At 41.5% G+C, this 14,278-nt stretch overlaps 1 protein-coding gene across 1 annotated transcript in view; it reads right to left on the reverse strand.

Annotated features, from left to right (window-relative positions):
• Nucleotides 1–3,098, reverse strand: part of DOCK7 (dedicator of cytokinesis 7) — a 149,851-nt gene extending 146,753 nt beyond the window's left edge. The window contains exon 1 of the mRNA XM_063298047.1: nt 2,986–3,098. Within this exon, the coding sequence (XP_063154117.1) occupies nt 2,986–3,023 (38 nt within the window). The 5' untranslated portion in view covers nt 3,024–3,098. The remainder of the gene's footprint in view (nt 1–2,985) is intronic.
• Nucleotides 3,099–14,278: the final 11,180 nt, after the last annotated feature.

Below are 14,278 nucleotides of genomic sequence, written 5' to 3' on the forward strand. Positions count from 1 at the left end.
TTTTCTTCTGAACAGCTGTAATTAAACCAATATTTGACCAATCTGAAGAAGCCAGTAGTTGAGAGCAGCAGGAAGAACAAAAGCCAAATGTCTTGATCACACGGTTTTCTGATCAAATGAAAGAAAGCTTGTGTTAAGATGGATGGATGGATCGATGGATGGATGTGCAACAAGATCAGTTTTTACAAATGGAAGAGATTATTTAGCTCCACTGTTGGTTGGTAGAGCAGGGAAAAAGTATCACATCCTTTTTAGATATATTCAGAAGTTAATCCTGTTGATTTCAAGGCGCTTACCCGATTCTGCTCCCCTTCTAAATACATGTAATTCCCAGATTAAAGTTGTTGGCATGGTGAGATAGGGGTGGGAGTGGAAGTTGGAAGGATGGATGGATATGTAAGCAAATTCTTAAGCTAAACTTGAATGCATTTATCTGGGGTCTCTTTGATTTAAATGGAACTTACTTTGAATAAAGGAACATACCTTAACTAGGCTTCCTCCCAGGTGCACAATCCACTGAACTTCTTGTCTAGTCGTAATGAAACAAACCGCGCTGTTTCTCAAGCTGTTTTCCTTGCTTTAATAGTAAAGTTAACAGTTTGAGAATGCTAATAACCCAAATTAAGATATCAGCATAGATGAGTGAAAATCAACATTTAAAGAAGTATGAAAAACATATTAATAAGTGGGAAAAAAACTACAAAAAGGAGGCAACTCCTCCCTCAAAATGAGCCACAGGTGACTGAACATCCTCAACATCCCAGAATGCTGAGGGTCTGTTGAAGAATAAAGTTAGAAGAAGAGTAAGATTGGAATGAAACAGCCTAGAGCAGTGTTTTTCAACCTCGGCAAGTTTAAGTTGTATGGACTTCAACTCCCAGAATTCCCCAGCAGTGCTCGCTGGGGAATTCTGGGAGTTGAAGTCCACACATCTTAAACTTGCAGAGGTTGAGAAACACTTGCCTAGAGGCTGGGGTTGGATGAATGGGTCATTCCACATTGCAACATTTTGCTGCAGATCCCATATCCAGTGTCATAGAAGACAGATGAGACAGCATTTTAATAATAAACATTTCGTTTTGAATTATTATCACTTACACGATCATGACCTTAAAACCAGTCTCACAAATGTAAAGATATAAGCAGATTTCATGTAAGGAAAGCTAGAATACTTGCTAACCCACTTAACAATCTCCCCAGTCCTAACACACATTTACTAACTAAATAGCAAGTTTCACTGAACACAGCAGGAATAAACTTACATAGGACTACAGTAGGAATCTGGTAGCCCCCTTTCAGGCTAACAAGTGGTATTAAAAGACATCAGCTTTCATGAAGTACAGATCAGATGCATGGAGTAGCTAATGAAGGATTTACATTGGGACGAGGCAGGGAAAAAAGAGACAGAGTGGTTTCCCCCACCTCATCCCAATTTAATTTACTCACTCGGTGCATCTGGTAAAGTGAACTGTAGTTCATGGAAGCTGATGCCTTTTAATAAAATGTGTTAGTCTGAAAAAGGGCTACCAGATTCCTGTTTTTTGGCTACCACAGACAGGGCTCTCTTCCTAGGATATCTACAGTAAAATTACAGTTTGAGTTCTTAATCTCATGCCAAAACTTTTTTAAAAGCACAGATGAAAATCTCTATAGAGTTTCAGAGGCAATATCTAAGCTGAGGTGAACTTCATTAATGTGTCAGTGGCTATTTTCAGAGGATATGTTGGAAAAACCCGTAAAGTTCTTTTCACCAACGTTCACATGTAAGAATGGGTCAATAGTAATAAAAGAAAATCAGAAGGAAAAAATAATACTTCTGAAATCAGAGGATCGATCTATCTATCTATCTATCTATCTATCTATCAATCAATTTGGAAACCAGATTATACAGAAACTGGAATTTAGAAGCCTGGGTTTCCCCCACCACACCCACGTGCACAGGCACACATATTTCAGTGAGAAAAGGCTGTGGAGAAAGAACTTCAGGGAAGGGACAATGCAACCAGAGGACAGCATAACAAGTCTAGCATCAAGCAAGACAGCAAAAATGTCAGAGAATGTTCTACACAATTAGAGGGAGCTGCTATGCTACATTAAACAGCGTGATCATGTTTTCTAAAAATTACAAGACATCTGTCCCCAATTTCTCCTTCTAACACAATACAGGCAGCATCCCTCATTTCAAAGCCGAGTGCATAACACACACCCACACCCATCCATCGAAACATCAGTGCAAAACCACAATCCAGCTCACCCTGTCAGAGAGGGAACATCACAAGAGCACAGAAAGTGAACCATATGCAAATCACAGGGATAACAATATACGTCCACCTATAAAGCCAGAGGACAAAAAAGGGGGGAGGGGGGAAGCAGACGTCAACACGCAATTCTGCAAATTCAAAGGTAGCGCCCCATACAGAGAATACGCATTTCTAGCCTGAAGGGAGCACATGCATGCATGCATGCATGCATAGGCAAGCAAGCAAGCCCCACACAGTAAGTCATATCAAGGGAGCGTGCTTCTGAATAAGCCTGTGCACAAAATGCATCCGACCGCCCACGCGATGGCCTGCACTCTGCTGCTGCATAAATCACACTCACGCCTATCCGATCGGTCTCCGGAGCAAACACCCAGGGTAGCCGGCCGCCCAGCCGTAGCGCAACGAGCCCCGGAAGACCCCGGCAAGCGATGGACCCTGCCTTTGGCACGGCGACGTACACAGAAAGGCAGAATGGCGCGACTGCTGCCCAGCACACCCCAAAGCAACCCACACAATAGGCGCAATTTCCAGCCCTCCCCCCGCGAAGTCTCCGAAATCCAGCACGCCGGCAAGCCGCCGCTCCGAGTCGGGACGGGACGGGAAGGCATCTCCCTGCTAGGCCCCTTGCGCCTCTGCCCAGCCACTCGCGCTCTTTCATTGGCAAACCCCACGGAGCCTGCGAGGTTGCCAGCGCCTCCTCCCCGTCGCGCACCGGCTCTTTTACCTGCTGATCTTCTGAGCAAAGGCGCGGCGCTCGGCCATGGCTGTTCCTGGCTCCACGACCCAAAACGCTCCTCGTCTTTTTCGCCGCCGCCGCCGCCGCCGGAGAACAGTCAAAGGAACTAGGAATGGGTGCCGTAATGCTCCTGAACGGCACGCATCCCAAAGTCGTGGCGCTTAACCATCCGCCGGCACAATGCCTTCCCAGACGCTGGCTTCCCGTTCCGAGCAAAAAGAGAGAGGAGATATCCTAGCAGATATACGGCCCGTCACAGGATAGCTAGACGGGAATGGGTGGGTGTGGACTCCAGAGGAGGGACTGTACCGTTTGCCCCCAGTTTTCTTTGACGGAGGAGTGGCTACGCTGGAGCTTCATCCTGACTTGGACACGGGGCTGTGAATAGCCGCGGAAGCCGGGAAACGGCAACGACGCTCTTCCTAGTCCCTCCAACTGCCCTGAAAGAGATGGCACTGATTCCGCTTTAAAATGCAGGGAGGGTCTGTCTTCCTGGAATCCTTGGCGGAGTTTTCCTTTCAGAATAAGAGCAAGAGATCCAGAAGATCCGATCCACTGGAGGGGAGTCATGCCGGTGGCGAAGAAGCTCTGAGGACGAAGCGAGGGGGAGGATTCATTTCCATCCTCCCCGCGTCCCGGGCATAGTTGATTCGAGTTCTGTAGAGTTTTGCGAGTTTCACATTCCATTTGAATCCTCAGACTGTTTCCGGATGGGGTGTTTTTTGAGAGCATAAACTTCTCAGGGAGTGTTTTGAGGAGCTTGTTTTTTCAACAGCGGCTAGTCTCGGCAGATTATTCTCCCCTTTCCACCCTTTATTTTCCTCCCTGTATTCTCCAAACCTTTGGTTGGCAGCCAGTCGTGCCGCTTCTGATTAGCAATAGCTCCTCTTTCCCCCTAAAGCAGTGTTTCTAAACCCTGGCGATTTGAAGATGTGTGGACTTCAACTCCCAGAATTCCCTGAATTCCATGGCTGGCTGGGGAATTCTGGGAGTTGAAGTCCACACATCTTCAAATTGCCAAGATTAATAGAGAGCCAATTTGGTGTAGTGATTAAGACATCCGGCTAGAAACAGGGAGGATGTGAGTTCTAGTTCTAGTTTTAGGCACAAAGCCAGCTGGGTGACCTTGGGCCAGTCACCCTCTGTCAGCCCTAAGAAGCAGGGAATGGCAAACCACTTCTGAAAAACCTGCCAAGAAAACTGAGGGACTGATCCAGGCAGTCACCAGGGTGAAAAACTGACTCGAAGGCACACACAAAAAACTTGTTAATGTGAGAGATGTCACCAGACCCTTGTTTTTGCAGCCAAGAGCAAACACCTGTAACAACCTAGAAGGCAAATGCCTGTGTTTAGTTCCACAGAAGGCATTTCATCATCTAAAGCGGAGCATCCAAGGATTGTCCCCGCTAATACATAGGAGTCGCCTGGGGCCAGCCAAACTATTTTGGCACATGAGGTTCCAAATTCCAGAATTTCCCCCTTGCTTAGTTGTAAAAGACACAATATCTATAACAATGATTTAGCACTTAATGTGTGTTCATATAAAGTAACTATATGCCGTCTCATGCCATGCATCTCCAAATTATGCATAACTTTAATTAAATAATTGACTGGTTAAAATATTTAGCCTTTCATGTAATCCAGAATCAGTTGCTGGGTTGACTATTTTTGCTGTGGTATGCAAATACCATCTTGTTTTGTTCAGGAACATCCAAGTGATTTACATAGATATGGAAATCTGAAGCTTCAGTAGAAGCTATTACTAGTGTTAGGAATTACAGTGAGATCTGACTTTCCTTCTGTGAAAAAGCACAATCTGGTTTTTCTGAGATTTCCAGTCAGAGAATCAGTCAAACCCAGACCAGGTTTGTTAAAGAACTTGCTATTTGATGTGCCTTCAGGGCATGCCCTTGGATTATGTTCATTCCAAAATAGGTACTTCACACAGGGCAGAAGAAAGGGAGAAGAAACAGCCTTGAGATTCCATAATACTCTAAATATAACAAGAAGAGAAAGTTGGGGGCATAGTATAGTGCCCCATTCACAAATAAACACAACTGAAAAATTAAAGGAAAAGTCAAAAGGATTTAGGACAGTGATGGCGAACCTATAACATGCATGTCAAGGGTGACATGCCACAATGTTTTGGGTGACACACCTTCACTGATTTAGGAAAATGGTACTTATTCAAATACCAACTTACCAAACTGCAGCGCATGCTTTACTAACTGGGAAGGGATTCCTGAGTCTATGTCATTTATGAAAAATAAGACTATCAGTGCTACTGCTCATTAGTATGCCTCAAATCCAATTGCTGTGGAACCTAAGTGGGAAGATGCTCTTCCTTCCCTCCTTCCTTCCTTCCTTCCGAACTTTTCATAGGTTATAGATAAACACTTCCTGATGATCACAGAGACACATACATGCAACTTTCCTGGCAAATATATGAAGTGTTTCTCCATTACCCTCTTAAAGGTTTTGTTCTGTTTTGTTTTTAATTCCCCAGTCAAGCCAACTCCAAGAGCCCTATTAAGAGCCATGGTCATTTAGCTAACTCCAAGAGTCAAATAATCAAGGTCATTTGGTTGTTGTCACTTGTTGGGGCAGGCATATAGGGCCATTCTACTAACAAACATACTTACACAAGTTAAAAGAACAAAAAACTAGAGCTGTTGCATTTGAATTCTATGATCTGTGCAGCTTCCATATTAGTTTCATTAATTTTATTATGCTAAATTAATCAACAAAAGGAAAGTATAAATACACACAGCTGTATTGCTCAAAAGTCTAATGCCTTGCCCATTTCTCTTCCCAATAAACCATAAAACCTTAATTCAAATGTTGACAAGCCACACACATCTGCAGTCCATGGCTGCAAATCAGATTTTGCTTCCTGGTTTTGTATGGGAATTCTTTCAGCCAACCAGAGTCTAAAAAATCTTCAATTCTTGATGGATTCCAAATACTGCGGCAATTGCAAAAAAAGTGCATTTTTAACACACAGTGGTTGGCATAGAGACGTATCAATAATCCTGTTGATTCAGCTCCAAAAGTGACAATAGGAGAAAAGCAAACTTTACATGTTACTTCATGTTCTAACTCCTGAGTTCTATTTTCTATTTGAGTATGTTTAAAAAAAAAGTCCAAAATATTCTTCTTCTTTTTCTATTCATATTGAACATGAAACAAAAGCTAGTATGCCGAATGAACCTTGCAACTGGCTTCACTGAGTGAACTATAATTACCTTAACTTCAGTGTCATACCAACAGCCCACAGTATGTGCAAAGGAAGTTCCTCCACATGAAGAAGTGTAATTACGGATAGTTCAGTTGGATGATAGGTTTCTACTACCAGCTCCCACTTCAAAAAACAAAAAATTCTGGTCTGAGAGAAGGCCAAAACTCCACGACATTTTTCTGCCTGGGAAAGATAGCAACCGTCCTGTTATTGTAAATCAAAAATAGCTTATATTTCTCTTATCTATTCTCTTGCACAAATAGATTGCATTACTCAAGCCGTTGAGGCAAGTGATGGGGACTTAATTTCTTGGGCCTGTTACAATTTTATGCCAATCATCATATCCAAATTCAAAATAAAGGACAAAAGAGAAGAAACAGAAGTAGTTTTAAAATACAGCAAATGTTAAGAAGCTTGCTTTCCTATGCTAACCCTGTTGAAAGAACATCTACATTCTCACTGTACAACATGATCAAATAGTCAAGGGAATTGACAAAAAAATATGGAACCAATATCTATATTTATTATATTTAGTTAGGCTAGTCAAATAGGAGCCATCCACTGCAGGGAAACACAGAAATATCAGATTCTCCATATCCCTCTATTGTTGTTCATTCGTTCAGTCACTTCCGACTCTTCGTGACTTCATGGACCAGCCCACGCCAGAGCTTCCTGTCGGTCGTCAACACCCCCAGCACCCCCAGGGACGAGTCTGTCAGCTCTAGAATATCATCCATCCATCCTGCCCTTGGTTGGCCCCTCTTCCTTTTGCCTTCCACTCTCCCTAGCATCATCATCTTCTGTTGCTACTTGGTCGTTATACAGATTCCTCAGGAGGCAGACAAGATGACTTGGTATCTCCATACCACTAAGAACTTGCCACAATTTGTTATGGTTCACACAGTCAAAGCCTTTAGAATAGTCAATAAAACAGAAATAGATCTTTTTCTGAAACTACCTGGCTTTTTCCATTATCCAGCAGATATTGGCAATTTGGTCCCTAGTTCCTCTGCCTTTTCTAAACACAGCTTGTACATCTGGCAATTCTCGCTCCATGAATTGCTGAAGTCTACCTTGCAGGATCTTGAGCATTACCTTACTGGCATGTGACATGAGTGCCACTGTTCGATAGCTTGAACATTCTTTAGTGTTTCCCTTTTTTGGTATGGAGATATAAGTTGATTTTTTCCAGTCTGATGGTCATTCTTGTGTCTTCCAAATTTGCTGGCATATAGCATGCATTACCTTGACAGCATCATCTTGCAAGATTTTGAACAGTTCAGCTGGGATGCCGTCGTCTCCTGCTGCCTTGTTATTAGCAATGCTTCTTAAGGCCCATTCAACCTCACTCTTCAGGATGTCTGGCTCTAGCTCACTGACCACACCGTCAAAGCTATCCCTGATATTGTTATCCTTCCTATACAGGTCTTCTGTATATTCTTGCCACCTTTTCTTGATCTCTTCTTCTTCTGTTAGGTCCTTGCCATCTTTGTTTTTGATCATACCCATTTTTGCCTAGAATTTACATCCGATGTTTCTAATTTTCTGGAAGAGGTCTCTTGTCCTTCCTATTCTATTGTCTTCTTCCACTTCCACACATTGCTTGTGTGAAAATAATTCCTTATCTCTTCTGGCTAACCTCTGGAATTTTGCATTTAATTGGGCATATCTTCCCTTATCACTGTTGCCTTTTGCTTTCCTTCTTCCTTGGGCTACTACTAGTGTCTCAGCAGACAGCCATTTTGCCTTCTTGGTTTTCTCTTTCTTTGGGATGTATTCTGTTGCCGCCTCCTGAACAATGTTGCGGACTTCTGTCCATAGTTCTTCCGGGACCCTATCTACTAAATCCAGTCCCTTAAATCTATTCTTCACCTCCACTGCATATTCCTTAGGAATATTAGTGAGCTCATATCTAGCTGATCTGTGGGTCTTCCCTAATCTCTTGAGTCTGATCCTAAATTGTGCAAGAAGTTTGTGATCTGAACTACAGTCAGCTCCAGGTCTTGTTTTTACCGACTGTATAGATGTCCGCCACCTTTGGCTGCAAAGGATGTAGTCAATCTGATTTCGGTGTTGTCCATCTGGGGAAGTCGATGTATAAAGCCGTCTCTTAGGTTGTTGGAAGAGAGTGTTTGTTATGCAGAGTGAGTTGTCTTGGCAAAATTCTATCAGCCTATGTCCTGCTTCGTTTTGTTCTCCCAGGCCATGCTTACCTGTAATTCCAGGTGTCATTTGACTGCCCACCTTAGCACTCCAGTCTCCTGTGATGAAAATAACATCTCTTTTAGGCGTGTTGTCCAGTAGGTGCTGCAGATCCTCATAGAACTGCTCTACTTCAGCTTCTTCAGCATCTGTGGTTGGGGCGTATATTTGGATCACTGTGATGTTAGATGGCTTGCCCTGAATTCGAATTGAGATCATTCTATCGTTTTTTGGATTGTATCCAAGCACTGCTTTAGCCACTTTACTATTAATTATGAAGGCTACTCCATTTCTTCTGTGGTCCTCTTGTCCACAGTAGTAGATCTGGTAGTCATCTGATGTGAAGTGGCCCATTCCAGTCCATTTCAGTTCACTGACACCCAAAATGTCTATCTTTAATCTTGACATCTCACCAATAACCACATCCAATTTGCCCTGGCCCATAGATCTTACATTCCAGGTTCCAATGGTGTGTTGATCCTTAGAATATCGGATTTGCCGTTCACCACCAGCACCTTTGGCCACTAGCTGTCCTTTCGGCTTTGAGCTAGCTGCGTCATCACGTCTGGGGCTAGTTGAACTCATCCTCTGTTCCTCCCCAGTAGCATTTTGACCATCTTCCGATCTGGGGGTCTCATCTTCCAATGGTATACTGACATATCTCTGGTTGTACTGATCCATTTAGTTTTCACGGCAAGAATACTGGGGTGGGTTGCCATTACCTTCCCCAGGGATCGCATTTAGTCTGACCTCTCTGTCATGACCTTCCCGTCTTGGGTGGCTCTTCACGGTTTAGCTCATGGCGTCACTGAGGTGCTCAACTCCAGCACCACGGCAAGATAACGATCCTTTGCTGAAGATATCCCTCTATAGTCAGGATTAAAGGCCAGTGTGTTAAATCAATTGAGTTTAGAGTTACAATGTGCTCTGTTGTTTTGAATCAAGGAGGTAAGAATAGAAAGCTGTTAATCAACAAGAGGGATCATTGTATCTCCTGCTGGTGAATTATTACGTCAGAACAGGCCTTCTCACTGTATTTAACAGTGCAGGAAATGCAAGCTGTTTGTATGAATTAAATTGGTTGTGAGTTTAGAAGACTGGAATAGTAGGCCTGTGCCTGGTTTGACATCTCATGGCTAATTCTTAATGAAATGTTGAGTTTTGACTTGTGTGATGTGTGAATTTAGCCACCGCTGTTTTTAAATAATGGCTTTGCAGTGTAAAAGTATCATGTTAAACTTGGATTCCATACACGGCCTCATGGAATTCAGTGTGCTTAAGGGCTAAGCAGGGTCCATGCCTTGGAAGGATCCTTTAAAAATCAGAAAAGTGATAGTTGCTTTGTTTTGAAGTGTGTCTAGCTGTCCTGAAAAAAGGCAGAGAGAAGCAGTGGTGATTGAGAGAATCTCTGGAGGCTAGAGCAGGAGATAGGGAAGAAGTGAACTAGTTCATCTTTCAGTAAATGGAACTTTGGGGACTTACCCTGCCTGCAATAGGAACCACTTGTGAGAGGGTCTATGTTATGCCCTTAAATTCCAAATATGTCCACCAGTTCAAATCAGTGGACCCTTTCACTAAGCATTGGGTATCATTTTTGTTTGCTTAATAGCTTTGGCTTAGTATGTAAACCCAGCCATTGTGGTATAAAAGCCATGGTTTATGGCTTTATGCCAAGTCTGTACATTAAGCACTAGGACTGGCCTGCTTAAAATTGATTCACTGTATAAAACATAACTGGTCTGATCTATGCTGATCTATGTAACATACTACATTAGCGTCAAACCTAATCAGCACAGTGTGATATAGCACAGTGAGTAAATCCAGCCTCAGTCACTGTAGTGTTCCTTAACTTAAAAGTTTAATCCCACTATGAACTCTAGGAAGGCTTTGTTATCACTGTAAATTGAACATGCATATTAGAAAATATTTTAAACTGAATTTTTTTTATTGTGTTTAGAAAGAATTGCACAATATGAATTTTGGAATGGTACAAAGTGCTAATAATGGGTAGGGTATTCCAGGCTCCCTGGAAGGGAGAATGTGTTACGCATGTTAATTCCCACCACCATTTCCATTCAGGATTTTATTAAACATGGACCCATGGCCCAGGTAAACAGCTCTAAGGACACACCTTGAATGAAAACTATAATTAAGGTATTATGCCTTGGTTTGGGCTCAATCTAACCATGCCATGGCTTAGAGCAAGAATAAGCAATTTCCTCTGGATTGGGAGCTGTAGCTTTTTCTCCTGATTTTGTCACTGTGCCATAGAAAACCTCCAATGATACCATGTGGTCATCAGAAGGGGTTGGGCTAATTTTTTTCTGTCCTGTTCTTCTTCTTCTTCTTTTGTGTTTTTTAAAGAAAGAAAATGGCAGTTCACCTTCCAGAAGATTTTCCCTCCCATTCCCATCCCTAGAGCCTTCACAGAAAATCTTGAAGAATGGGTCAAATCTGAATTGCTGGAATTTGAACATTTTGCCTTCAGATGTTGCTGGTATAATTTCAGTCCATGTTTTGGTGGACCTTACACTTTCATTTCCACCCTTGTTTTAAAGAAAAACCCACCACTGAAATTTAAGCATTCTTCCTCTGAATTTCAGATATACTGTACAACCTCAGGGAACAGGGCTGCAAACAGGTTGTTAGGGAGAAGAGTATGTGACCCATAAGCCATAGGTTGCTGACTCCTAGCAGGGGTGATCAGTTATATCACGTATACAGTAATTGAGGCTAAATCCTTATTTCTGTAATCATAGTATTAAAACCCTATAATATACATGCATCCCATATTGTAATGGTATGTGGGAATGACCTTGGGAGACAGGAGGGATAGCCACAGACTGGACGACTGGCATGCAAAAGATATCTCAGCCCTCAGAAGGAAGGAAGGTGTGAGAAACATTTCAGAAGGGACTCTCCCTAGTTTTCCAGAGAGTAAAAGGAAAGGAGGGGAGAAATACTTTCAGTCTTGCAAGATTCTCTTAATGTAACCTTGCAATAAAGATAGAACTAGTACTCCTGGTTGTGCTTCCTGTCTAGACTACCTTGAAGGGCTAGCATGTATGTATGAAGTAAGAGCTATTGATCTTAAGTAAATGTATATATAACTACAAGCCAAAATTTGCAATCTGTCTTTACATCTAAGTTGCTATATAGCTCCTCAATTGTAAATCATAACTAAGAACACATGAATAAATAATCCCTTTTGGTGTTCTCAAAAACAAATAATTACAAAATCTATTAGGTATAATATAGTCTTAAAACTGAGCTTGCCAAACACACTGCGAATAATTATTTTCCTAAAATGAAACTATTAATAGTAATGTGGGAAGTGTCCAGTAGCTGCTATTAATTTAGCTCCTTCTGCTTTTTAAAAATCATTATTTCTATTTCTAGCTTACTGAGACTGTATTCTAATCTAAATGCACTCATTTTTCCCACTGTGCACCAACAAGTTAATGGCATTTCCCTTTCCAAGTCAATTGTCTTGCTTCATGTTCTACCTACCTAATCAAATCATACCAGTCCTATAATTCAGCTTCAAGAATACAAGAATCTGAGCTTATTCAAGGTATCTTTTCTTCATCCCAGATCAACCATTTACAGTCCAAGAGCTTATTCAAGAAGGTTATAAGTAACCAGTTTAGATAAGCTGACTGTATTGATTTGATTTGATTTGATTTGGAATTCTGAGTGTCAGGTTTTTCCCCTATGTTTATCTTTGTCATGACAAGGCCAAGGAGTATTAAGAAACTGGAACAGCAACATCACTTATGGCCTTAGACATGGCACATGACCCAAACATAGAGAAGAAGGCATCATTGTTTGGGTGGAGGATCAGAGCCATAAAATGCCTATGAGCATGACTTTAATTATGAACAAAGCTAAAAAGCTCTGTGAATGTTTTGTGGCCATTGCAGGAAAGGGTGAATCTAGCAAGTTTATGACTGGCAAAGGCTGCTTTGAAAACTATAAGGAATACTACAATTTGCCAAATGCCAAGTTGGTGGAAGAGACAGCATCTGCACAGCATCTGCAACATCCAAATTAAGAAGGAAAAGTAGGCAGCTGACTGTCCAAACTTTTTTCAAAAAAGATGGAACTCCAACACCATGCCCTGAGCCAACATCACCACCAGTAGCACAATGTGAAGACCCTTCCATTGTGGAGAAGACCCTTCCCCAAAGCAGTCAAGCTCTTCCTTGTCACCACCTCCTCCTCCTCCTCCCCTTCCTCCTCCTCCCTTGCTATCTTCATCTTTGTCATCATTTTCTACATGGGCATAATCACAGTAATAACGCTAACATTGACTGATTGATTTGATTTTTAAACCACAACAGTCTTGTGACTCTTGGTGGCTATTATCTCAGAAAAATACAGTATTATTCCAAAATATATTGCATTCTTTGCTATGTTACTGTTTAATAGGCTAAATTTTGAGTTAGTTTATTATTTAGTTCCCCTAATGCTATTTTTTGCATAAGGTCTAAATGTAAAGCTGTAAATTAGCCACCCACAAGGGTCTTCAATAACAGAACCTCCACAGTTGGCAAGGTATTATCATACAGTTATACCACATATTTCTGCAAAGTTACAGCTTGCAGATCCACGACATTTTGTCTCTAAAATCGGTGCAAAACAAAGGTGGACATCTTTCATTTTAATAAATTTCAGGAAGTTAATTAAGGAAACAAACTCTTTCTAGATGCATTTTCTGTTACACTTACAGCTCTGTTATAAGCAACCACACTGGTGCCAACGACCTTAAATCAGAACAGATAGGAAATGGCTAGTGGTGTACATGACCTTGTAAGGAAAACCAACTGATATCGCAGACTGACTCAGTTTTTTTCAGCGCATGGAACATTAACCAAAGGAATTGAAGGAAAAACTGAATAAGTCTGAAAAGGTGCTTCCTCTACCAATATTCATGTAACAATAACTCTTCATGCTACATATATTGCAGACATCATGTAGCATCCTAACCCTTGCTAGTTATGATTCTCTCTTGCTTTCAGGCTGCTTTGTATGAGATTACATTCCTTCTTCACTGCAGAAACAAAAACCTGCACATGTACACAACCGTTAAATCACAGAACTCTTGTACACCATGTCAGCATGAGGCCTCAGTATTTAATCTAGGTTTCTCTTTTAGTCGCATTGTGTTCACCTTTTAGTGGAGGGACTATATATTGTTCTTCTCTAAGCGTGCTGGTTGATCAGTCATATTTGCTCTATACTAACTTCAAATTGCGCTTAGCTGTAATGTGCATGGAGTTTTGGCTCCAGGTGATGTATAAACCAAGTATAAGTCATTCGGCATATTCAACAAACTATAATTAAAACAAATTATGGCTTAGCATGATGTGTGAACTCAGTTGTGTTCAACTGGACATTACATATTGCCATTCTATCATCTATTCTGTTCAGACCCATACAGACAACTGTGTATCATTTAGAAATAATCACATAGTAGTTCTATTGACAGAATAATTATACTTTTTATGATATTGGAAGGCTCAGTGCTATTAGTCAGAAAGCTGCCACATGAAGATCGTGACTTGCCTAAGATGACATAACATGTTTAGGGCAGAGACATGACTTCAGTCAAACTTAAATCAGCAAGAAACAAAATTTCTGAATTAATACCCAAATTATGCTTCCTCCTGACTGTGATAAAAGGCAGTTAGGGCAAACATTTTCTCATCCATCTAAAGGATATAATTGCTGAGTTGTCTGAACATGAACATCCAGCCTCCAGTCCATAAACTAGGTCAGAACTAACTGCATCTCCAAGCTGGAGAGAAATTACATGGCCCTTAAGTGCTTAAGAGTGCC

Source organism: Candoia aspera, chromosome 3 (assembly GCF_035149785.1).
Source record: "Candoia aspera isolate rCanAsp1 chromosome 3, rCanAsp1.hap2, whole genome shotgun sequence".
NCBI classification, from domain to species: domain Eukaryota; kingdom Metazoa; phylum Chordata; class Lepidosauria; order Squamata; family Boidae; genus Candoia; species Candoia aspera.